Source organism: Vulpes lagopus, chromosome 7 (assembly GCF_018345385.1).
Source record: "Vulpes lagopus strain Blue_001 chromosome 7, ASM1834538v1, whole genome shotgun sequence".
Taxonomy (NCBI): Eukaryota; Metazoa; Chordata; class Mammalia; order Carnivora; family Canidae; genus Vulpes; species Vulpes lagopus.
In genome coordinates, this window is record NC_054830.1 from 82,349,555 (window position 1) to 82,377,029 (window position 27,475).

General features: G+C 38.8%; 1 protein-coding gene across 2 annotated transcripts in view; it reads right to left on the bottom strand.

Moving 5' to 3' along the window:
- NFX1 (nuclear transcription factor, X-box binding 1) overlaps positions 1-27,475 on the bottom strand; it is a 77,989-nt gene that overhangs the window by 22,361 nt on the left and 28,153 nt on the right. Inside the window, exons 6-13 of one of the 2 annotated variants that reach the window (XM_041762561.1) lie at positions 26,660-26,731; positions 25,028-25,167; positions 18,767-18,866; positions 18,467-18,684; positions 12,980-13,077; positions 9,102-9,132; positions 3,080-3,159; positions 2,035-2,143 (exon numbers count right to left, since the gene is read on the bottom strand). In XM_041762561.1, coding sequence (XP_041618495.1) covers positions 2,035-2,143; positions 3,080-3,159; positions 9,102-9,132; positions 12,980-13,077; positions 18,467-18,684; positions 18,767-18,866; positions 25,028-25,167; positions 26,660-26,731 — 848 coding nt within the window. Of the gene's footprint in view, positions 1-2,034; positions 2,144-3,079; positions 3,163-9,101; positions 9,133-12,979; positions 13,078-18,466; positions 18,685-18,766; positions 18,867-25,027; positions 25,168-26,659; positions 26,732-27,475 lie in introns of both variants that reach the window. The other variant, XM_041762560.1, reaches the window with a different exon arrangement.

The following is a 27,475-nucleotide window of genomic DNA, read 5'->3' on the forward strand; positions in this document are numbered from 1 at the left end:
TAATGGGGAAGGGGTTACATAAGTTATTTTCATGGAATCCATGCATGTGGATATAAATATGAAAGCAATGACTCAACTCTTTTTTGAAATGAAGTTGGCCCAGCATTCTAGCAAAGACATTTTGGGAAATCTTGATCTAAGCCAATCTTTTAATGCAGCAGTTCTCAAAGTGTGCTCTATTGACCCCTAGGAGTCCCTGAGATCCTTTCAGGGAGTCCATAATGCCAAAATTACTTTCATAATAAGATTAAGATTTTTTTCCCACTATGTTGACATTTGTACTGATGGTACAAAACCAATGGTTGGTAAAACTGCTAGGGCCTTAATACAGATCAAGGCAGTAGTACCAAATTATAATCACTGTATTTTTCACTACCAAGCACTTAGAATATAAAATGCTAGTCCCATTTAAGAAAGTCCTTGATGAAGCACTGAAGAAAAAAACACCTTAGTCCTTAAATACATGCCTTTTCCATAATCTGTGAAACTAGGAAATCTGCATAAAGCATTGTTGCTACACACTAAAATATAATCTGGTTGTTTTAAAAAATTGTACTTGCTGGGAGTTGTGACCTAGAACACCATTTTTACTTGTAAGAATGACTGACAAGCTATGGTTATTTAGATTTAGGTATTTGGTATACATTTTATTAAAAATTACCAAAGTGAGCTTATCAATTCAGGAAAACTGACTCTTTTGCTAGTGATAAAAGCTTTCAAGCTTTCAAGGGAAACAAAATTTTGGAAAATATGTATTTACCACTATGAACTTGACAACTTCCTAATACTTTTCTGATGAGATTGGTAGTTATATTAATGAATGTCAATTTTTTTTTTTTTTAATTTATGATAGTCACACACAGAGAGAGAGAGAGGCAGAGACACAGGCAGAGGGAGAAGCAGGCTTCATGCACCGGGAGCCCGACGTGGGATTTGATCCCGGGTCTCCAGGATCGCACCCCGGGCCAAAGGTAGGCGCCAAACTGCTGCGCCACCCAGGGATCCCAATGAATGTCAATTTTTAACAAAAATTTCCACCATTTCAAAAATCTGCATAACACAGTGAATAATTCATTTCCAAATTGATCAATGTATGCTATAAAATCATGCATGGGTAAAGATTCATTCAAAATATAAGAAAACCCAATAAACTTTAATGTGACAGAGAACAAAAGCAAATGCTTTTGCATTCAAATGCTTTCTGAAATGAGGTTGAATTTTGGTATAATTCCAAAAAAAGAATATCCACCATAATTATACTCTATTTTTCAACTATATATCTATATGAGGCCAGATTTTTTTCATTTGCTTCAACTCTATACTACAACAAGTTGATGTAGAAGCAGATAGGAGAATCCAATTATCTTCTATTAAATCATGCATCTACTCTTCTAATTAAAAAATATATATATAGTTTTAAAAATATGTCATTTAGGGGTGCCTGGGTAGCTTAGTTAAGCATTTGCCTCTGGCTCAGGTCATAATCCTGGGGTCCTGAAACTGAGCCCCACAATGGGCTCCCTGCTCAGTGGGGAGTCTGCTTCTCCCTCTGCTCCTCCTCCACCACTCATGCTCTCTCAAATAAATAAAATCTTTAAAACATCACTAATTATCATTGCACATTAGGGCTCCCTGCTCAGTGGGGAGTCTGCTTCTCTCTCTGCTCCTTCTCCACCACTCATGCTCTCTCAAATAAATAAAATCTTTAAAACACTACTAAGTAATTATCATTGCACATTAACATAAATGACATATTTTTTTGTTGAGGACAGAATCTGGGTCAATGATATTTAAGAGTAACCCAGTAATGAACCAGATCTCATATTTTAGAATTGTTCCTTACATGCCAAGTTTCATACATTCAGGGATGATAATACAGCACTAGAATAACTTTTTTTTTTTTTAAAGTCTCAACATATCTGAAATACTTAGGCTTAGTTCAGTAATCCATACCAAACTAAGTAATCAATCCCTCAAAGTATATTATGCCTAAACTTCTAGAAAACTCTTAAAGTATACAGTGATGACACTCACTGGCTTGCCAGCATGACTGGCAGTTCCCACGATGACAAGGTTCTTCACATCTATGAAGGCCACAACGGAGTTTCCTCCCACAAATCAAAGGACACTTGTGCTCCTTATCCTATGAAGAGATTCCTATTTGTAAAATTATCTCCATTTTATATTTTCCACAAACAATAAGAAGAGTAATAAAAATGAAGCTCTCCACATTTATGGACGAAATAATGTCTGGGGATTAGCTTCAGTGTATGTCTGCCAAAGCAAGCACTGGGATTAGCTTCAAAATAATCAGAGGGAGTAGATGTGGATGTGGATGGAGTAAGATCAGTCATGAGCTGATCATTACTGAAGTTGGACCTTGGGTATGAGACTCATACTAATCTCTCTACTTTTGTAGATGTTTGAAATTTTCAATAATAAAGAAGTCTTCAAGCCTTCAAATACTGATTTTTAAGTCTTGATACGTTGTATAATTTTATCACTCTTTGTCAATATGTAAACTTTAAAAATAACAGTTATGTATATATACATATATAATCGTGTGTATACATGCACTACTTTGCTATTGCCATTGTGTTATCTTGTTTATACATAAAACACACACAAACACAGTAACATGCTAATGCCAGGTAGTGCTTCCTTTATTTAGTTCCATATAAGTTAATGTTTCAGATAACTGAAACTTGCCCTTTTCAAAAATGTCCTCTTATTTTGCCTACTGACCTGATTCACATTGCATGTAAAACCCAAAGCTTGAGTTGCTAAGACCAGCCCAGTCTGTGTGTTAGGACAGTACATAATCTCCTACAGAGCACTTTAGGTTCATCTGGTGATCTTGGGCGCTGGGGCCTGAGGCCTTCTGTCTTTCTTTTTTCTCTCCCCCCATATTGCCACAGGCTGACCTGGCTAAGGCCTATAAAGGTCTGTCTCTCCGGGTAGTTCTCTCACCATTGCTCAGGGGCCCCTCCCAGTGATTTCTAAATCTGGGCTGCATTCCAGATGGCTGAGGCCTCTGGATGAATGTAATCTGATTGTACCTAATGATAGGACCACTTACCACACAGCATATCTCATTACATTTATGCCGTCCACACAACCGTTTCTTGTTACACCGCTTATCGCACATAAATGTAGCATCTGCTGTAGCCAATTAAAAAGAAAAAAAAAGGGCAAGGATATGAACATTTATTCAACAAATATTTGAGTGACTACTTAAGCTGAAGAAATACAAATGTAATAACATAAATAAGTTAGTTATGGTGAAAATACATATAAAAATAAGATACTTTTCACTTCTTAGGTCGTCAAAAAAAAGAAAAAAAAGAAAAAAAAGAAAAAAAAAGGAAGATTAACATATGGAATGGGGAGTAGCCCCAGTGGCTCAGCGGTTTAGCGCCGCCTTTGGACCAGGGCATGATCCTTGAGACCCGGGATCGAGTCCCACATCAGGCTCCCTGCATGGAGCCTGCTTCTCCCTCTGCCTGTGTCTCTGCCTCTCTGTGTTTCTCATAAATAAATAAACAGAATCTTAAAAAACAAACAAACATATGGAATGGGTGGAGGTGGAGAGAACAAGCACATTCAGTGGATGAGTATAAACTTTGGTGTATATATATATATATATATATATATATATATATAAATTTCAGTGGTAAGTCTATTTTAAGGAATCATTCCTACATATATACTCTCAAAAAAAAGTGACTAGGACACCAAAAGCAGAAGCAACAAAAGGAAGAACAAAAATTGGGCTTGATCAATATTAAAAGATTTTGTGCACCAAGGACACCATTAAGAAAGTGAAAAAAAGCCTACACAATGGGAGAAAATATTTGCAAACCATCTATCTATAAGGGTCTAGGATCCAAAATACATAAAGAACTCTTACAATTCAATAAGAAGACAAACAATCCAATTAAAAGATCAGCAAAGGGGATCCCTGGGTGGCGCAGCGGTTTGGCGCCTGCCTTTGGCCTGGGGCGCGATCCGGGAGACCCTGGATCGAATCCCACGTCAGGCTCCCGGTGCATGGAGCCTGCTTCTCCCTCTGCCTGTGTCTCTGCCTCTCTCTCTGTGTGTGTGTGACTATCATAAATAAATAAAAAAAAAATTAAAAAAAAAAAATAAAAGATCAGCAAAGGACTTAAATAGATTATTTTCCAAGGAAGCTTACAAATAGCAAAGTACATAAAAAAATGCTCAGGGATCCCTGGGTGGCGCAGCGGTTTAGCGCCTGCCTTTGGCCCAGGGCGTGATCCTGGAGACTCGGGATCGAATCCCACATCAGGCTTCCGGTGCATGGAGCCTGCTTCTCCTCCGCCTGTGTCTCTGCCTCTCTCTCTCTCTCTCTCTCTCTGTGACTATCGTAAATAAATAAAAAAGAAAAAAAATGCTCAATGTCACTAAGGAAATGCAAATCAAAACCATGACATATCACTTCATACCTACTTAAGATAGTTCTAATTTATTTATTTATTTTTAAAGAGATCTTAGTTATTTATTCATGAGACACACAGAGAGAGAGAGGCAGAGACATAGGCAGAGGGAGAAGCAGGCTCCATGCAGGGAGCCTGATGTGGGACTCAATCCTGGAACGCCGGGATTACACCCTGAGCTAAAGGCAGACGCTCAACTGATGAGCCACTCAGGTATGCCAGGATATTGTAATTAAAAAATAAATAAAATAAAATAAACCCCCAAACTAAACCAAACAAGAAATAAGTGTTGGGAAGAATGTGGAAAAACTGGAATTCTCATACATTGTTGATGGGAATATAAAATGATGTAGCAGCTACAGAAAACTGCAGTGGCAGTTCTTCAAAAACGTACACACAGGAAAAAAAAAAAAAAAAACTTACACACAGAATACCCATAAGATCCAGCAATTCCACTTGTAGGTATATATCAAAAAAAATTTGTAAAGACGTATTTTAACAAAAACTTGTGTACAAATGTTCACAGTGGCACTAATCATAATAGCCAAAAGACTGAAACAACCCAAATTTCTGTCAACAGACGAATGGATAAATAAGTTGCAATATATACCCATACAATAAAATATTATTCAGTCATAAAGAAGAACGAACTATTGATATGTGCTACAACATGGACAAATCTTGAAAACATGGTAAGTGCACGAAGCCAGGCATAAAAGGTTACATACTATATGACTCTATTTACATGAAATACTCAGAATAGGTGAATCTATGGGGACAGAAAGCAGATTAGTGGCTCCCAAGGATTTGAGGGAGGAGTGAGTGAGTGGAGGATGAAAACTTTTTTTTTTTTATTTAAGATTTTATTTATTCATGATAGAGAGAGAGGGAGAGGCAGAGACACAGGCAGAGGGAGAAGCAGGCTCCATGACGGGAGCCCGACACAGGACTCGATCCCAGGACTCCAGGATCACGCCCTGGGCCAAAGGTAGGCGCTGAACTGCTGAGCCACCAAGGGATCCCCAGAATGAAGACTTAATGAATACAGGGTTTCCCCTTGGGGTGACGAAAATGTTTTAGATCTAGACAGAGGTGATGGATGCACCACACTGTGAATTTACTACATGCCACCAAATTGCATACTTTAAAATGGCCTGTTCTATATTACATGAATTTTATCTCAATTTTAAAAATTGAAAAAAATAAAAATAAAAAAAATTTAAAAATGGGGTAGGTGTTAAAGTTTTTGGGTGAAATAATGTTTGAGACTTGTTTTCAAAGTACTTTAGTGAAAATAAATAAGAGAAGGGAAGGATACATGCAACAAGACAGGCAAAATGTTGATAATGGATGATAGGTGACAGGAGCTTAGGAGTTTATTATACTAATCTTTCTACTCTCACAAATGGATGAAATTTTCCATCATAGAGTTTTAAAATGTGAGTCAAAATGGCTACTGCATTACTCATAGTGGGGGAAAACTGGAGACACCTGAATGTTTACCCAGAGGGCAATGGTATACCCACATATGGAGGGAGAGCTAGATACACTGACATGGAAAAATAAAAATGTCTTTGGTTATATTACTGGGGTGGGGGAGAACCCCAAGTTGCTGATAGCATATTTAGTATAAACCTAAGTTTGGAAGAAAAAACAAAACTAATGGGCATGTGTATACATATATGAATACAGAAAAAGATCTAGACCCATATCCAACAAACTAACAGTTTCATCAGGGAAGTGGAACTAGGAAGAGAAAAATAGGTTAGGGTATAGTTTCACTTTTTTTTTTTTTTAAAGATTTTATTTATTCATGAAAGACACGCACAGAGAGAGAGAGAGAGGTAGAGACACAGGCAGAGGGAGAAGCAGGCACCATGCAGGGTGCCCGACATGAGATTCGATCCCTGGTCTTCAGGATCCCACCCTGGACTGAAGGCGGCGCTAAACTGCTGAGCCACCAGGGCTGCCCTATAGTTTCACTTTTTATCTCCTATTGTTTTTAGTTGCTGTTTTTTTACTTTAAAAGTGTATTAATATAATTTTTTCAAATTATGCTTTTAATAATCAAAATTTTGACTGTAGGTTTAAGGCATTGTTTTTGTTACCTTCCAAAAACAGCTCCCCCCCAAAAAAAACAAAAAACAAAACAAACAAACAAAAAAAAAACAAAAACAGCTCCCCACCTTCTTAAGGCCAAAAGAGCCTTATTTTTGTTCAGAAACCGAGTACCCATGTGCTCCTCAGTTTGAGGGGTGAATGTAGAATAGTCTAGCCTGTTAATTCCATTCCCCTTGTTAATGTTGAGTTTAGGCAGGAGCATGTGATACAAAGTGTATTGATAGGGCAGCCCGGTGGCTCAGCGGTTTGGTGCTACCTTCAGCCCAGGGCCAGATCCTGGAGACCCGGGATCGAGTCCCATGTCAGGCTCCCTGCATGGAGCCTGCTTCTCCCTCTGCCTGTGCCTGTCTCCCTCTCTCTCTGTGTGTCTCTCATGATTAAATAAATAAAATCTTAAAACAAAACAAAACAAAACAAAAAACAAAGTGTATTGATAGCCTGTCAGGACTGTTTTCCTTGCTCTTAAGGAAGGGAAGCTTGGGGTGTCTGGGTGGCTCAGTCGGTTAAGCATCTGACTCTTGATTTTGGCTCAGGTCATGATCTCAGGGTTGTGAGATCAAACCCCAAGAAGGGCTCTGTGCTCAGCGGGGAGTTGGCTTAAGATTCTCTTTCCTTTGCCCCGTCCCCACCCTGCTCTCTCTCTGAAAAAAAAAAAAAAAAAGAATGAAAGGAAGCTTCAGAATCTCTTTTCTTTAGAGGCTGTTGAGTAAGATGCTGATGTGTGTGGACCTGCTGTAGCTAACTTATACCCATGAGGGGAAAACCAGGAAAATCAGAGAAGCTGACATGGGAGTCCTAGAATCAGTGAGGTTGGAATTATCCAACCCTGGACTTGTTCTGCCTCTGTACCTTCTATTATGTGAGACAGTAAACTGTTGTTACTGTCTAACTTTGTTGAAGTTATTTTTCCTTGGGTTTTTTGATACCCACAAACAAAAGCAACCTAACCCAATATAGCTTTCTTCTTGGCCAGAATAAGAGCTTTTATTTTGAACACATTTAACTTTTTTTTTTTTAAAGTCTATTTTATTTTATTTTATTTTATTTTATTTTATTTTATTTTATTTTATTTATTTTATTTTATTTATTTACGATAGTTAGAGAGAGAGAGAGAAAGAGACACAGGCAGAGGGAGAAGCAGGCTCCATGCACCGGGAGCCTGACGTGGGATTCGATCTGGGTCTCCAGGATTGCGCCCTGGGCCAAAGGCAGGCGCCAAACCGCTGCGCCACCCAGGGATCCCACACATTTAACTTCTATTGCTTTTCCAAAAAAGGTTTTTTTTTTAAAGTATGTTCTGTTGGACGGCCCCGGTGATGCAGCGGTTTAGCGCTGCCTGCAGCCCGGGGTGTGATCCTGGGGACCCGGGATCGAGTCCTGCATCGGGCTCTCTGTGTGGTGCCTGCTTCTCCCTCTGCCTGTGTCTCTGCCTCTCTCTGTCTCTATGAATAAATAAAATAAAATCTTTTAAAAAAAAATCAAGTTTTTTTTTTTTTTAAGATTTTATTTTATTTATGCATGAGAGACACAGAGAGAGAGGCAGAGACACAGACAGAGGGAGAAGCAGGCCCCATGCAAGGAGCCCAACATAGGACTCAATCCCGGGTCTCCAGGATCCCATCCTGGGCTAAAGGCGGCGCTAAACTGCTGAGCCACCAGGGCTGCCCTCCAAAAAGGTTTTAAGGTGGCTTAAACAAAAGACTATGAGATGGTTAGCAAAGGACAGAATCATAATAGCATGGAATGTCAGAATCAAGGACAAAGGAAGAAACATCATTATAGTCCTTAAGGTTAAGAAGGCAGCTAGCTGGCTGCGTACCTGTTCCAGGTATGCAACAGTCATATCAAGCCTTACGGGGATCAAGCATCAGAGTCAGTGTGTAAAAAGTTTGCTGCATTAGGTATTATTCACCTTCACACCCACTACCACCATTTTATTATGAAAAATTTCAAACATATAAAGAAATTGAAACAACTTTACAGTGAATAACCATATGCCAATTACTGAGACTCTCCCATTACTTTTTCATGTACCTACCTTTTCTATTTACCTATCAATTTATTTTAATACTTGATGCATCTCAAAGTAAGCTATAGATATGATACACTTAGACCCTAACTTTTCAGCATTTCATGAACTAGAATTCAATTTGCAATATTTACCCTTTTTTTTTTTTTTTTTTTTAATTTATGATAGTCACAGAGAGAGAGAGAGAGAGAGAGAGAGAGAGGCAGAGACACAGGCAGAGGGAGAAGCAGGCTCCATGCACCGGGAGCCTGATGTGGGATTCGATCCCGGGTCTCCAGGATCGCGCCCTGGGCCAAAGGCAGGCGCCAAACCGCTGCGCCACCCAGGGATCCCAATATTTACTTTTCAAGGTAAAAGTTACATACAATGAAATCCACAAATCTTTAAGTTTACCTTTACTGAATTATGACAAATATATAATCCAAACCCCTATCAAGATACAGAACAATTACTTTTACCCTACAATGTTCTCTCTTGCCCCTTCCCGGTCATACCTTCACTTTTGAGACTGGTACATGGAAGCTCCTATGGAAAAAGGAAAAAAACAACAATAAGTCCTTTAGGAATAAACAAAACAACACAACTACAGTATAATGCTAAATATAACATGTATATCCTAAATATCCTGTACTTCTCTGGTAGTCACTTATTCACCAACTTTACTCGTCTGGAACTAGGTTAGCTCAGTCTCTATTCTATTAATAGAGACTTTACTCACAACAGGGCCCCAGGTTTACTGACATTTCATGCAAATATAATTGTAACAATCTTTGTGGTCTGGCCTCCTAATTTAAAGTAGATTTGGGATTACAAAATCTGAATGGGGGATCCCTGGGTGGCGCAGTGGTTTGGCGCCTGCCTTTGGCCCAGGGTGCGATCCTGGAGACCCGGGATCGAATCCCACGTCGGGTTCCCGGTGCATGGAGCCTGCTTCTCCCTCTGCCTGTGTCTCTGCCTCTCTCCCTCTCTCTCTGTGTGACTATCATAAATAAAGAAAAATTAAAAATATATATATTAAAAAAAAAAACAAAATCTGAATGGAAAGAGAGGCTGCTAAAGAAAAATACAAAGCAAAGAAAAATAATTGCCTGGCAAGAGTAGACCGAAAAAGCCATAAAGAGAAGAAAATCTGAAAATATGTAACAATCTGGTACCAGAGGCAAACAGCTCAAGACACTTAAGAGCAGCCCTAAAAAACAAAACAAAACAAAAAAACCCAAAAACCACAAAAAAGAGCAGCCTTGGCATTGCTGAAATGCAGCAAGGTAGAATATAGTAGTCCTCTGGCATTCAGAGTTTTATTACTATAGTAATCATGTATGAATGACCCCACAGATCTATCACATGTAACTTGCTGAAGCATGATCTTGAATAACACGTGTGGAGAGGCAGCTGTGTGCGGAGAGCAAGTCAGTCACTTCGGGGAGAGTGAGCCTGGCTGCCCAACATCTACATATGAATGTCTTTGATGTCATTCACAGGTTTCTATGTACTCAGAAACTAGCAAAATGAGAAAAATATTCTTAGTAAAAATGACCCTGAAAAAAGAGGCAGCTACTAGAGGCGACAACAGAAGAAAAAGGTCTAAGAAATGAAAGATTCTTGGGATCCCTGGGTGGCGCAGCGGTTTAGCGCCTGCCTTTGGCCCAGGGCGGATCCTGGAGACCCGGGATCGAATCCCGCGTCAGGCTCCCTGCATGGAGCCTGCTTCTCCCTCTGCCTGTGTCTCTGCCTCTCTCTCTCTCTCTCTCTCTCTCTCTCTCTGTGACTATCATGAATAAATAAATAAAATCTTTAAAAAAAAAAAAAAAAAAAGATTCTTGGCTAAAAAGATGTTTTATGTAAATTAGCTGGCTGGGCCGAATAACAAAAAGTTCCCCATATGTTCTCTAGAGATATAAAGCAAAGGTGATTCATGAAATTGCTTGAATGAATGTTCCAGTTAATGCAAATGCTAGATTACAGAGTAGAAATGACATGCCAGAGTGGTATCTACAACTGCAAGGAAAGACAGAGCCCCATAGATCATTACAATCAGTAAGAATTACCAACAAAAATGTAAATACAGTACTCTTTAGGAGGTAGTAAGATACAACATATAATTTTCAAAGACTCCTATTAAAGTAATTAAAAGAAAATCACCTTTTGAAGCTTTAAGAAATAAATATTATTTATCTAGAAAACTCATTTCCAGGGGCACCTGCATAGCTCAGTCAGTTAGGCGTCTGCCTTTAGCTCAGGTCATGATCCTGGTGTCCTGGGAGACAGTCCTGAGTTGGGTTCCCTGCTCAGTGGGGATCCTGCTTCACTCTCTTCCTTCTGCCCCTCCTATATACTCATGCTCGCTCTTGCTCTCAAATAAATAAAATCTTAATTAAAAAAAGGGGAAAAGAAAACTTACTTTCAATGGAAAAGTCCATTCCATTACAAAAGACATTTATTTCATGAAAAATTTAACTAAACAATGAGGTAATGATCAACAGTTTCAAGAGCACACTCACTGCCATAGGGTCCACTATTAGAATGAGTGAGGAAGGACAGTAAATGAAAAGTGAAAGCAGAGAGAATGGGATTGCTGGGGAGAAAAAAGCAAACGGACTGTAGCCATTTTTAGCTCAGTCATCCCAATCCTGCCTGTGTTTCTTGGTCACAAAGAACACCTCCGGGCATTACTAAAATTGTGATTACTAAATCACAGTACTTCACGGTCTTCAAGGTCCTGTATCTGACATTCAAAATACCTCTATTGCCCAAGGTCTTCTGCTGTTTCTTTCAGAAGAAAAGCTACCTATACGGACTTTTGCCATACATAAACTGTATTATTTTTACATTTTTATTCTAAAGCTTACCTAATAAACTAGCTCCCAATTTATGGACTATATCCTCAGAATCATTTGCAAGTCAGCAGCTACCAGACCCTGGGCTTGGTAGCAGTGAATATGCACTGAAAGTGGGTCAGAGAGGACAGATCAATACTTGGTATGCTCTCCAAGTGGGATTACCCAGACTTCCCTTTTTTTTTTTTTTTTTTTAAGATTTATTTATTTATGATAGACATAGAGAGAGAGAGAGAGAGGCAGAGACATAGGAGGAGGGAGAAGCAGGCTCCATGCCAGGAGCCTGACGGGACTGGATCCCGGGACTCCAGGATCGCGCCCTGGGCCAAAGGCAGGCGCTAAACCGCTGGGCCACAGGGATCCCCTACTCAACAACTTCCATAACAAGGTTCTTGCCTCTGGTTACAAGCACAGGAATGATAAAAATGGTAAGGCGTCCTTTTAACAAAAAGTCCCATCAAAACTGCCCCAGGCAGAAACAGAAATTGACAAAACAGTTCTATAGTGAAGATTTAATCTTTCTGAAAGGGCAGTCAGGCCTTGGCCACTGGTTTCTGGTAGGTAATCTCTAAACCCCTGGAATATCATGCCTGATAGGAGTGTCACTATTTGTATGAGGCCTTGTGTCATCACATAACCTAACCTAATTTAGGGTATAGGCTGGCCATATTGAAAAGTCTTAACATGAGGACTGTCTACACCACGAAGACCAGTAATGAACTTCAGGGTGGGGGCTCTGGGTCACACAGTAACGGTAGACCTCTGGTGACACTGGAGATTGAGATTAGCCACATGGGCAGTCAACCACATGTACACAATGCAGCCTCAGTAAAAACTGAACACCCAGGCTCAGGTGACCTTCTGTGGTTGGCAATACTCCATGCATATCATCACAAACAATATTGAGAAAGTGACACTGTTCCAACTCCATAGGGTGAGGACAACTAGAAAGCTTCATATTTGGTGCTTTCTTGGACCCTGTCCTGCATGTTTCTTCCTTTGGGTGATACTAATCTGTATCTTTCTCCCATAATAAACTGTAACCACAATTATAACAGCTTTTAATGAGTTGAGTCCTTTTAGTCAACTATCAAACCCTGAAAGTGGTCTTGGGGATACTGGACTTGCAGTTAATATCAGAAGTTAGGATGGTCTTATGAACTATTCTAATTCAGCAGCTGTCTAAACTCTTGCAGGTGTCAGAAACGAGGGTGATCTTGTGGACTGCGTTCTTTCCAACTTCTTAGCTAACTCCTTGCAACAGTGCTTTTGTTCTGTACTAGCATCTAGCATTATCACACTTGTATTTGGCAGAGCTATCTGTATACTTGCCTTTGCCCCATTACTGTCTCTGAGCCTGGAGTGCTAGTTCTCCCCTACAACTGGGCCATGGTTGCTGTCAGTATACACTGGCTGGACTGAATGAATCATACATCGTATGATAGGAATAGAACAAGTTATTTTGATTCCTCCCCCCATAATCATGAATTTAAAAGGTATGGGTGGTAACAATTCTAACATTATTTAGGATTTACCTTTGTTCTGAAAGAGCATCTGCAGGAAATAACCGATGTACGAGAGCATGGTCCACAGTCTCCTTCATGGCAGAGCTTTTCACAGGTATGAATGAAATCTTTAATAAAAATGAAATAAGCTAGGAATGAACACTGCAAGTACTCATTTTCAGATTACCAATTTCACTAGCCACAGCGGTCATCTATTTCCATGCCCTACAACTCCAGAATTAAAGCTGAGGGAAGAAGGATTTGGTCAGCGCCTCTTCCCCTATCTTCATCTGGCAGGTTGGACCTTTTCCAGAAAAGACAGGGCCCAGAATCAGTCATGGTAATATCCTTGGGAGTGCATGATGCTTTGCCTAAGTCAAAAATCAGGTCTTCTGACTTCTTTCTTTAGGCTTCAAGTCTCAAGGTTAGACTTGGATATCCTTAAAATTATAGCCATGGATGATCTCACTGAAGTACTATTGACTCTGAAAATCATCTGGGGATCATAAACATTCAGAAACCATGATCCATAATCTCACTGACTCAAACTCTGTGACTATCTGCCATTCATTCTGCTAACCTACATTTAGGACAAGTCCTATTTCAAGGACCCCTCAGGGATCAGCCAGTCTCTTATCGCTATTGTTTAAATGATGTATTTTTTCCCTCCTTTTATTTTCATCCTAATTTTATTTTTATTTTTTAAAAATATTTTATTTATTCATGAGACACGGAGAGAGAGAGAGGCACAGACATAGGCAGAGGGAGAAGCAGGCTCCATGCAGGGAGCCTGACGTGGGACTCGATCCGGTGTCTCCAGGATCACGCCCTGGGCTGAAGGTGGCGCTAAATCGCCACCCAGGCTGCCCCCACATTTTATTTTTAACTCTAAAGTCTGTACCACAAGACACAACTTATGTACCATAAGTTGGATCTTGTGCTTTTTAAAAAAAAATTTGGTTGGACAACCTCTGCTTTTTAAGTTTAATCCATTCACATTAATGTTACTATAGATATGGTTAGATTATATCTGCCATTTAACTTTTACTTTTCTGTATGCCTTGTGTCTTTTTTGTTAATCTAATCCTCCTTTACTATTTCAGTGAATATTTCTAATTTAATAGTTTTTTTCCTTTAATATTTTTCACTATTTTTGGAGGGTTATTTTCTTAATGGTTGCTCTAGGTCTTACCATATACATCTTATCAGAATCTACTTCAGATTTATACTCACCTAATTCCAGTGAGATATAGAAGCCTTATTCCTATGTAGCCCTTTCCTTTTTCCTTTCCTTTCCTTTCCTTTTCCTTTTCCCTTTCCTTTCCTTTCATGTTATGTCTACATGTTACAAACCCAACAATAAATTATTTTGGTATTTTATTACATGGCTATTAAAGCTGAGAAAAGGAGAGCAAGGACACATTCATAGTTTGTTATATTTATCATCTTATTTACCATTTCTGGTTTTCTTCATTTGTTCCTGCAGATCTGGGTTACCATCTGGTATCACTTCCTTACTCCAGTACAACTTTGATCCTACCCACCTCCTCTGTGCTCTTATTGTCAGATATATTTCCATATGTTATAAGCCTAGCAATACGATTACATATCTTCTCGTATGACTGCTTTTTAAGTCACTTGCAAAAAGAACATGTATTTATAATTAGGTATATACTCTTTTTCATATGGATTTGAATTTACATCAAATATAGGTTTACTTGCTTTTAGCCTGAAGATCTTTCTTTAGTATTTATTGTGAAGTAGATCTGCTAGCAGCAAATTCTGTTTTTATTTTCATTTTTGAAAGTTTTGCTGGATAAAAGTTTCCTGGCCATTCCCCCTTACCCACCCCGGCATTCTGAATTGGTCATTCCAGTGTCTTCTTGTTGTGATGATTGATGCCCTCTGCGCTGTTTCCAATGAGAAGTCTATCAATCTTACTGGGGTTCCCCTGTATGTAAGGAGTAGTATTTCTCTTGGCACTTTCAAGATTTTCTCCTTGTCCTTTGGCTTTCAGCTTTTTACTTGCGTCTAGGTGTGGATCTCTAGGTATGGTTGAATTCATCCCAATGGATAAGCTGAGTTTCTTGGATACACAGATTAACGGTTTTCAATAAAATTGAAAAGTTTTCAGCTGTTCAAATATTTTTCTGCTTTCTCCTATTCTGGTATTCCCATTACATATATGCTTAAAAGTGCCTCCAGCTTCTCTGAGGTGCCATTCACTTTTCATTTTATTTTCTCTCTGTTGGACATAAATTGCTCAGCAGTCTGATCCAAAGAAATGTGGATAGGGGTGGGTAGTCTTTGAGTCAAGTCTGTGAAGCCTGTTCTGACCTTAGAAGGGATCCTTTTAGCAAAACAAGCAAAAGGATCCCTTTTCCTGGTTTTTCCTGGTTTCTTTCTGCTGAACTAGCTGGCTTACAGTTTAGCTTATTGCCCTTAATTAAGAAGAGGTATTATTTCCTAAAAGGCCTTTAGGTCTGAGCTTCTCCACGGTGTTTCAAATTAAAGTCCATTCCTTTGTGAAATACTTTAGAGTTCTCTTTTCTTATAGACTACCTTTTTCCTCTGGGAAAAGTCTTAGTCACTTGTTCTTTATTCTTGGTGCTGAGTGGGACAGTAGCCTGTGGTTTTCTTGGCTTCTTTCTCCCAGTGAGGAACCTTTGCTCTAATAAGTAGCTGGGGTGATAATGACTGGGGCCCCAATATTCTAGCCTGTTGTGACTGGGGTAACTCTGTGGGGCTGTACGGAAGGGAGCACCTAATCTCTCGCCTGTGCTTACCAGAAATTTAGCCTTTTCAACTTGGGAGTTAGGGGGATGAAAAATGCTGGCAGTTTGCCCTTCCCAGTGGGATGTGGTGACCTTTGACTGGGAGCTTAGGGGTAGAAGCAGCCCCATCTTCTTGGCACACCTATTTTGAGTAGAGTTTTTTTTTTTAATTATTTATTTACTTATTCTTGAGAGAGAGGAGAAAGAGAGTCAGAGACACAGGCAGAGGGAGAAGCAGGCTCCATGCACCGGGAGCCCGATGTGGGATTCGATCCCAGGTCTCCAGGATCACGCCCAGGGCCAAAGGCAGGCGCCAAACCGCTGCGCCACCCAGGGATCCCTTGAGTAGAGTTTTTAAGCTGAGCTCAGGTGGAAGTGGATTGTTACTTAAATGATAGACTCTCGCTGTTCTTACTGAATTTTAGATTTTATGCCCATGGGACAATTTCCGGAAATTTTAAATGACTGCTTTTTAATAATTTTCCCCAGCTTTGCTTGTTTTGCTGGGGAGCAGGTCCATGTAGCTTATGTTCCCATCCTGAAAGCAGAACTCTCCCTAGTGTCTTGTATTAAAAGCTATTTGTCTAGAATGCAAATTCCTAATGAGTGAGATACTAAAAGACCTCAAGCAAGCTATCTACAGATAAGCCAGATCTGAATAAAGTTGACAGCTATTGTTTTCACTAGCCATGGGCTTTCTATGAGCTTCTCAATCCAACTCAGCCTAATTCCTCACAATTTTTCCATGATTAAAAGCCTGATGAGGGGGGATCCCTGGGTGGCGCAGCGGTTTAGCGCCTGCCTTTGGCCCAGGGCACGATCCTGGAGACCTGGGATCGAATCCCACGTCGGGCTCCCGGTGCATGGAGCCTGCTTCTCCCTCGGCCTGTGTCTCTGCCTCTCTCTCTCTGTGTGTGTGACTATCATAAATAAATAAAGATTAAAAAAAAAAAAAAAAGCCTGATGAAGTATAGTGGTTACCCTCAAATCCTTTGATCTGGTCTTGTCCCACTCTCTGGACCTATTTATACTAACAATTATTATCCTTCTCTTGCTCTAGTCCCTCCCACATTACCAATTTCACATTTCCTCTTTCTCTCATTGCCAACATATTTTAGTCCCACAGTAGGATTTCTGGTCATTGTATACAAAATTATTAAAAAACTGACCCGTGAGTTTTCTGAAAAGGGAAGACTTTTACTAATCCTTCTTGATTTTGAAGTCATTTGATCTCCACTTTACAGAGCTTATCTGAAGATACATTTTCACAGTAGGCAAAGAGAACAAATAGACAACTGATTTTACTCTTTTTTTTTTTTTTTTCAAATTTTTATCCATTTATGATAGTCACAGAGAGAGAGAGAGAGAGAGAGGCAGAGACACAGGCAGAGGGAAAAGCAGGCTCCATGCACCGGGAGCCCGATGTGGGACTCGATCCCGGCTCTCCAGGATCGCGCCCTGGGCCAAAGGCAGGTGCAAAACCGCTGAGCCACCCAGGGATCCCCGACAACTGATTTTCCTAATGCAGTTAAAATACATATTAAAATATGAAAAAAGAGCATTTCTCCTCTATACACAATTTAAAAGTCAGACTGTAAAAAATAATTAGGTAGGGTGCACCTATCGGTTCCTGCTGGTATTAGCAATAAATGTGAAATCTCTTTTTGAAAAACATGGAAATCAAAACTAAAGATTTTAGCTTTGCCACAATTAGTTATGGGAACACCTCTCTTACACAGATTCAGTTGCCCACATCCATTTTTCTAAACACACAGTCTTTGAACACTCACCCAGGAGAAAAGGTGCCAAGTCACTGCAAAACTACATAGGTATATTGGCCAAGGACTGCCCCAGAATGTCTCAGACTATTACTTTATAGTTAATTCCAACAAACTTTTTCTGGTTTCTATATCCAAATAATCAGAAGCCACAAATCAGAAAAAAGGGAGAGTCAATAATGGTAGGCACACAGACATACTAAAAGCAACGCAGGACAATAAACAAACAAAAGGTTTAACAAGCAGATAAAACAATTCAAACTGCACAATGGTGTAGGGGAATTGCCTGAGAAACCTCAGCAGGCCCTTAGGGCATTACTATACTCAGCATTATATAATAACTGAGGTTCACGAAAATGACAACTCTGGGTTAATAAAGGGGAAAGAAATTATCTTCAGTAACCTCTGTTTAAAGAAAGAAGAAAATGTAAATTTTAGAAAACTGTCCTTTCAAAATGATGCACAAGTCTTATCCTTCAACTAGATGGGAAACTTAGCTATACAGAATTCTTGAATACTCCTAATGGCTAAAGTTTTATTGTACTTAGCATTTTGGTTCTTAAACATCTCACCCACAGTTATTTAACATGTTCCTGTTATACAAAAATGCCTTTACATACTCACTGACCCCTGGATTGGTAAAAGGATATATGGTGTTCATACTACTGCAGGTTACTAAGAGAAATTATAACATCCCCTTCCCACCCTGCCATGGGATAGTATCCCACAACTATCCTGCGTTGGCAATAAAATACCTGAAGCAGGAGAGATCACTTGGGCAAATTTGAGTTTTTACAGGTATATTTTCAGGAGGAAAGAAAAAATGCCCAAACAAACAAATTTGATTATTATTTTCAACAGCCTCTGATACTATAACTGAAATTTAACACTATTCTGCTTATGTAGTTCACTGTTGCCAAAACTTCCATTCATATTTTTAAAGACAACTTTATGCCTACGGTTACCTAAAGAACCACATGGCAGAGGCTTGCCGCACACTTTTCCGCATGAAGGGACAGGATCCATGCATGTTTTCCGAGTACTACTTCCAAGTTCTAGCAATTGGCTGAGAGGAGTTTGGCCACAAGGGCAATAGCGCACCAGCTGGGGGAGCCGTGGGCATGGCTGGCAGGGCTGAGGGTGGCATACTTGAGAACATGTATGGTTCCCACATTTCAAGTCCCTGTAAGAAAAACAACATACTATTATATAATTGTTGCATAAAATATAGCTTTATTCTAACTGAGAAAAACATAAAACCTTACTTGCCACATATCTTTAAACAGCCAAAGTCGCCAAATCCATCAGACTTTCCTACATCTGTTCCACATAACACATCTCGGGAAGTGCTGCCACAGTAGCATACTTGAGAACATAATTTCAAAAACAAAGGTTAGTAACCTGTATGGGTTCTTAATATATTCCAAACAATCTATAAGAACCTGGCACAAAAGGCTATCCGTTAGTGTTGATCAGACCTAATGCAGAAATAAATGTGGCTTATCTGGCAGCTCTCTGATCCACCTAAGAGACTTTATATCATAGGAAGAAGTAAAAAAGGCCTTATAAGAACTGTCGATATCCTATGGTGACTCTGTAGCAAATCCCCAAAACAGCATTAAAGTGAAGCAACCCTCTAAATTAAGAGAGGACTATCTGGTCCATAATTCCATGGCTGAGAACCATTCACCATGAAGCTTCCTGAGGCCCTCTGGAGATGGATGCTACAGAAGATGGAAACTAAGGTGGTGGCAGTTGTGGAGGAGTTGATGACTGAATTCCTGCCATCTTTACTCCAACCCAAGCAGCAAAGATTTAGTACTTTATATATTGGGTTCACATAACATGCTCAGAAAAACTTTCTATTGCTAAAAAGGAACCAAAAAGATCAGTCCAATGTAAAACTCTTAATAATTTGTATTCTACTATTGAATTTGAAGTAATAATGTTTGGTATTCACACTGAGTAGAAAGTTCAAACAACTCAAGACTTTTATTTCCTAGATAAAGAACCTGGTTTAACATCTATAGATTTTCCTGTGGGTTCAAGGAATAATGAGTTCTGGGGAGGTGGATGAAGGGATGGGGTAACTGAGTGATGGGCATTAAGGAGGGCATGTGATGTGATGAGCACTGAGTGTTATATGCAACTGATGAATTATTGCAAACTACAGCTGAAACTAATGATGTACTCTATGTTGGCTAACTGAATTAAAAAAAAAAAAGAAATGAGTTCCTTTATTTTCTGAGGTCAGCAATAAGTATGTTATATTTAAGAAATTAGGTTTCTGATATATTAATATGTAACAAAGTCTGGTAAGAATTAATTTTTCATCAATTTATATAATTCTTCTAAGTGTCACTTTATATTTTCTATTTATTTATTTATTTATTTATTTATTTATTTATTTATTTATTTATGATTTATTTATTGTAGACACAGAGAGAGACAGGCGGAGGCAGAGACACAGGCAGAGGGAGAAGCAGGCTCCATGCAGGGAGCCCGATGCAGAACTCGATCCCAGGACTCCAGGATCACACCCTGGGCCAAAGGCAGGCGCCAAACTGCTGAGCCACCCAGGGATCCCCTATATTTTCAATTTATAATAAAAATTTATCCCATTAAAATCAATCCATGCGGGGAAGCCTGGGTGGCTCAGCTGTTTAGTGCCGCCTTCAGCCCAGGGCATGATCCTGGAGACTCAGGATCGAGTCCCACGTCGGGCTCCCTGCATGGAGCCTGCTTCTCCCTCTGCCTGTGTCCCTGCCTCTCTCTCTCTCTTTCATTCTGTGTCTCTCATGAATAAATAAATAAAATCTTAAAGAAAAAATCAATCTATGCAAATACACCTGGCCCTACATAATAAATGCAGACCAAAAGAGTAGAAATTAAATTGAAATCTTGCAGACCTAAAGATGCTTTCCTTCTTTCTCAGTACAACTTAGATAACTACTTGCACAGAAAATTAACATCAGAATGTAACATTATCAAAACATCAAATCTTAAAATCACATATTAAGTAAAAAATAAAATAATTCTAACTTCAAACATTAAAAACAATGTTTATAAAATAAAACACTGTATTGAACAGATCAAAAAAATTTTTTTTAAGATTTTATTAATGACAGACATGATCCAGCAATTCTACAACTATTTACCCAAAGAAAATGAAAACACTAATGTGAAAAGATACATGCACCCCATGCTTGTTGCAACATTATTTATAATAAACAAGATGTGGAAACAACTCAAGTGTCCACCAATAAATGAATAAAAATGAATATTCAAAAAATGAATAAAAACCAATAAATGAAAGAGGATGTGCTACATACATACACAACTTAATATTATTCAGCCATAAAAAGAATGAGACTTTACCATTTTCAACTTACATGGATGGACCTAGAGGATATTGTGCTAAGTGAAAGGAGTCTGACAAAAACAAATACCGTATGATTTCACTTTTTATGTGGAATCTAAAGAATAAAACGAATGAATCAATGAGCAAGCACAAAACCAAATAGACTCTTCTAAAATTTTATTTATTCATTTATTCATGAGACACACAGAGAGGCAGAGACATAGGCAGAGGGAGAAGCAGGCTCCCTGCAGGGAGGGACTTGATGCTGGACTCGATATCAGGACCCTGGGATCCTGGGATCATGCTGAGTCAAAGGCAGACATTCAACCACTGAGCCATTCAGGCATCCCCCAAACACTTTTCTTCCCCCCCCAAATAAACTCTTAAATACAGATGACAAACTGGTGGTTGCCACATGTGGGTAGGGCAGTGGATGAACTAAGTGAAGGGGATTAAGAGGTACAAACTTCCAGTTATAAAATGAGTTATGGAAATAAAAAAGGACAGTATAGAGAATATAGTCAATAATATTATAATAACAATACATGGTAACAATGACCACATTTATTGTGGTGAACACTGAATAATGTAGAATTGTTATATACCCAAAAGTAATATAAAAACAAAATGGAGCCCTTGATCAATCAGGAAATAATTTGAGTACAATATTAAAAAGCTCTGTTATGTATGCTTATGCAAAAGAGACAGCAATATGAGCTGGTGACAGGTGGTCACTGCTGGCTGAAGATTATTAGGGAACCAAAGGCAGTCTGGAAGAAGATCTCTGCTGCCTGCTGTAGCCTGTTCAGCATTTTTATTAACACATGAATGAGGGGGTCCCTGGGTGGCTCAGTGGTTGACCACCTGCCTTTGGCCCAAGGCCTGATCCTGGAGTCCCAGATGAGTCTCTGTGTGTCTCATGAATAAATAAATACAATCTTTTTTAAAAAAAATCTCTAGCTAAGGCTGAAAGGGATCCTAAGATAATTATAAATGGAGAGGATACATAAGCTATGTTCATGGCCAGAATAGTTTTCTAGATATTTATTGTAGACAAACAGAAAGTTTTCAACTAGGTTTGAAAAATCAACAATACGAAAACAGAAAAGCAGAGACTGGGATCCACACACAAAAAAAGACCTGAGCTTAGTTAGCTGAGAAAAAGCACAATATGAATCAAGAGCTAAATATGGTTCACAAAGGGAATCTCCCACACCGCAATCTATACTGCTAAGACCAAACTGCCAGTATATATACTTAACTCCTGCCTTATCTCAAATGGATCTGAGGTAGCATATAGTAAGTATGTATATGAAATATAACAAAAGAACAAAATATAACAAAAGAATAAATATAAAGATGTGAAAAGTAGAAAATTGGTAGAGATATAGAATAAATCATAGCTAAAAAAAAAGTATACTATGAAGACAAACATTAGGTCAGTTACCCAGGGTTCCTAAGATAAAATGATCAATAGTCTTTGAGGAAAAACAACTACTCTTAGGACTAAGGCCAGACAGGAATTTCTCCCTAGAGGGCCCATAAAAAGAACACTGAGTAATATATGGCACAGTTCCATACACAAAATCCTAATAGTAAACAACATAAAACATTTCATAGGACTGTTACTTATTTTGAGTGCCAACACAGATCAATAGCATCACATCAAGGTAAAATTTAATAAAATAAAACTCTATAGGGTATCAATACATGGTAGCCCACAATCCCTACAGAGGAAGAGCTATTGTAAAAACATAGGAATCACACACTATGTGTCTCTTTGTGACTCGCTTCTTTCAGTTAGCCTAATGTTTTGGAGGTTCATCCACTTCATAGCATGTATCAATACTTTTTATCTTTTAAAGATTTTATTTATTTTTTCCTGAGAGACGAGAGAGAGAGAGAGAGAGAGAGAGAGAGTGAGTGAGAGAGAGAGAGGCAGAGACATAGGTAGAGGGAGAAGCAGGCTCCATGCAGGGTGCCTGATGTAGGACTTAAACCCGGGACTCCAGGATCACACCCTGAGCCAAAGGCAGACGCTTTAACTGCTAAGCCACTCAGGCGTCCCAGCATCTATCAATGTTACATTCCTTTTTACTGCTGAATAATAATGTGCTGTGTGGCTACATTTGTTTATCCATTCCTCAAGTGATAGATATTTGAATTGTTCCCGCATTTTGTCTATGATGAATAGAACTGCTATGGACATGCATTTACAAGTTTTGTGTGGACATGTATTTCCATCTCTTTTGGATATACACCTAGGAGTGGACTTGCTAGGTCATATGGTAAAATCCTATAACATTTTAAACAATACCAGACTGAAAAAAAAACAAAAAACAAAAACAAAAAACAATACCAGACTGTTTTCTGAAGTGGTTATTTTACTCTTATTGTTTTGTTTTGTTTTTTTAAGATTTTATTTATTTGATGGGAAGAGAGAGAGCGAGCATGTGCACAAGCAGGAGGAGCAGCAGAGAGAAAGGGTGAAATGGGCTCCCCATGAAGCAGGAAACCTGGGAACCTGGTCATGGGGTTGGATCCCAGGACCCTGAGATCATGACCTGAGCCAAAGGCAGAGGCTTAACTAAGGCAGAAACTTAACCAACTGAGCCACCCAGGTGCCCTTTTTGTGATTTTAATTTACATTTCTTTAGTATTTAAAGGTGTTAAGCAGGGATCGCTGGGTGGCTCAGCGGTTTAGCGACTGCCTTTGGCCCAGGGAGCGATCCTGGAGTCCCAGGATCAAGTCCCACTTCGGGCTCAGAGCATGGAGCCTGCTTCTCCCTCCTCTTGTGTGTCTGACTCTCTCTCTCTCATAAATAAATAAATAAATCTTAAAAAAAAAAAAAAAAGAGGTGTTAGCACCTTTCAAGTGTTTACTATTTATGTTTTCTTTTGTGAAGTATCTGTTTAAGTCTTTTATTCATCATTTAAGTTATTCCTCTTTTTTTTTTTTTTGTCATTTTGTAGGAGTACTTCAAATATTCTGGATACAATCTGCAATTCATCTATTCATTTTCTTAAGGGTATCTTTGATGAACAGAAATTTTTAATTTTGATAAAGTTCAAGGTATCCATTTTTTTCTTTTATGGTTAGTATTTTTTTTTAAAAAAAACATGAACCCACACCTTTATTCTTAAGTTTATAATATTGCAAAACTGATGTAGTATTTAAACAGTTGAAATAGACTAAATCAAAACCATCTAATTAATAACATTTAGGGAATTCCAAACTACTATGTATCATTAAGATAATTCCTATTATGGTTAGTATTTTTGTTGCTCTATCCAAGAAATCTTTACCTAACCCCAAAGTTGTGAAAATATTCTCTTATAGTTTATTCTGGAAATTTTTTGTTTCTAGATTTTACATTTAAGTCCATGATCCATATAGAATTAATTTTTGCGTAAAAGAGAAAGACAGAGGTTGAGGTTTGTTTTTTTCTTATGTATATATCCAGTTCTAGCAACATCTGTAAAAAGACTCTTTTCCATTGAATTAATATTGTGGTTGAAAATCAACGGACTGTCCATACATGGTCCACTGCTGGACTTCATTCTTCCACTTATCTAGTAGTCTACCTTTAACACCAAAACTGCACTATCATGATTACTGTAACTTTATAAGAGCTGAAATCAGAAAGTTTAAGTCTTTCAACTTCATTCTTTCTCAAGATTTTTTTTTAGCCTTTCTAGGTCTTTTTTTTTTTTTTTTTAAGTAGGCTCCACGCCCAGTGTGGAGCTTAACATGGGGTTTGAACTCACAACCCTGAGATCAAGACCTGAGCTGAGATCAAGTCGGACTCTAAACCAACTGAACTACCCAAGCACCCCTCTAGATCCTTTTTAAGAAGTTACTTTTTTTTTAAGAAGTTCCTTTTTAAAAAAATCTCCTAAGCAGTTACTTTTAAACAGCATTTTAAAATCTACTGTCCAAATTCTATAGGACAATGACCTATACTGGTATTATGAAACTAAACACTAAAACTAAACACTGAAACCATCTAAGCATTAAATGTATCTCCAATTCTCTCTACCAAGGTACAGAGCTACTAGAAGCCTTGTAACTATAGGCTTGAGACCAATCCATGTCATCAAGACAACTATAAATAAGGTTCCAGAAAATACACAAGAATTGCTAGCTGGTGGGCCCACCACTTACCCTGGTTTAATATGATCCGACAAGGCTGGCATTGACCCCCATGGCATAGCTCGGCACAGTGGTGCTGACCACAATTCAGAAGATTCTCACATGGATTGGAACAGTGGACTGAGACAGCCTGACCACAGCGAACTGTGTGCCTGGAAAGAAAACAGATGTATAGACAGTATTAGTCTTATGTTGGACAAGTTCCTGTTGGATAGCTAAACTAACAATGAAGACCCAACTTACCCCCCAAAATTATGAAACCTTTCTCTTGGCCCCATTTCCCCCACTTTTCTATTTACTTCCTCCAATCTTTATTTCCTCAATTACTCTCCTCCTCTCCACTTTTTTTTCTTCCTGCTTTGCTTTCCTTATTTCCTATCCTGCTTTTCTGTCTCCCCTCTATTCTGACCAGTGAAGTTCCTCTCTGTGGATTTCTCCTCTGAGTTCCCATGAAGTAGCATGCAGGAGACAAAGAGCTGGGAACTCCTACAGTATCTTACAGATGGAGGTAGGAAAGCTGGGGAGTGGGAGAGGATTAGTTATAACGTATATACTAAGACTTGAAGTACAACGACATTCTCCTAAGACATGGTACTCTGGCATTTTGTGCAATTATAATATTTAAGAATATACTGTATGTGACTTTGTTTCAGGATGGGAAAATCATTTTGGCTTTGTTCCAATAAGCATCCTAACTTACTGGCTTATTGGAAACTTACTTTTGCTAACTTACTGGCTAGAGAAGGATATGAGGCTAGTGCTTTTAGACTACCTTCAGGTCTCTTCCCAGGGTAATGGTTTAGAGCTTGGAGTCTACTCTGCTACAAGAAGAGTTTAAATAATCCCCTACTTTCATCTCAACTACATATTTTTAGAAAGTCACTGTTACATACACAGATGAATAGTTTCCAGTGCTCAGTATCAACCCCTGGAGGTGAACACTATTATTTCTATTTTATGATAAGAAAAATTAGGTCCAGTGAGATCAAGCGACTTGCGCAGGTCAACAAATAACTAGTGGCAGAGCCCAGGTCTGACCTGGTCTTTCTGACCCAGAGCCCTTACATGTGACTCTCAGGCCACATACCTATCTTCGAAAGTTCAGACAAATGTGATTCACTGAAAATTGCCTTAATCCCATTTTGTCTTGTGGTTCAGAAATCATTTGGGTCTTACTGGACCTCAGAAACATTCCATAACTATTAGTGATCCTTGCCCTGATGATGGACAACTTGTATAATAATGAAAAAGAGGGTGGGGTTACTTATTCTTTCATTTGACAATATTCACTGAAAATCTCCTAGATACCAGATACAATGCTAGGTACAGGTATATGTTCCCTGTCTCCTGAACCTTAACAGGCCTGGGTTCAATCCTGATTCTTTCACCCACAAAAAGGTTAAGAAAAAAGTCTCTGTCATCTTGGCATTTCACCTGAAATGGGTAATCTCACTGTGCATAGAATTTCTCATTCAGTTTTAAGACTTCTGAACAGGCTCAGGGCAGCAAAATAAAATACTATTTATTAAAAAGTACTATTTATGCCTACCACTTATTTATATCTACCTACTAATTCTTTCTTTAGAAATTCACACATAAATCATCAAAGTAGAAGTCTTTTTTAGAGTGTAGTTCTAACTTTACCTGGTCCGTCCACATTCACACGTTTTAGTCATAAAGGCAGGGCAGGGTGGGCAGGGTCCAGGATGACAGAGACTAAAAGAGAAAGGCTCAGATGAATAAATCATACTCATGCATCTGAACTTGAACAAAGTTGCCCCTGCTAGGTCTTACTGTAAAAGTGGCAACAAATAAACCTACTATGAAGTGTTTCAGTATTTGCCTAAAATTGATTAAGCTATTTAAACAAAAATACAAATGTTTCATACAGAAAGAATCGATACTATTATTGCCTTAAAATATTTAACCAGGGATCCCTGGGTGGCTCAGCATTTTGGCGCCTGCCTTTGGTCTAGGGTGCGATCCTAGAGACCCGGGATCAGGCTCCTTGCATGGGGCCTGCTTCTCCCTCTGCCTCTGTCTCTGCCCCCCTATCTCTCTGTGTCTCTCATGAATAAATAAATAAAATAATAAATAAATAATATCTTAAAAAGAAATTTAACCAGAAAAGTAAAGCTCAAGCCAAAATACTGATTTTATTTGGTTCTGACAGTTAAAGATGACATTTCCAAATATGGTCTTAGTCCACTTAGTGAGATGTGTAGGGATAAAAATATCTTGCCACTCAGGTGAATGGCCATCCCTCTAGTCAATAATCAGGTAATGTGCTAACAAGTGAAAAGAAGGCTGACACGAAGGGAGACATGCTGGTAAATAACATAAGGCGAGAATAAACCAGAAAGAGTTCATAGAAAGAACTGGACTTAGAAGTATGCTATAGGTCAGAATTAGACTTCTGTACAGAATGCTTTTTTTTTAAAGTAAAGATTTTATTTATTT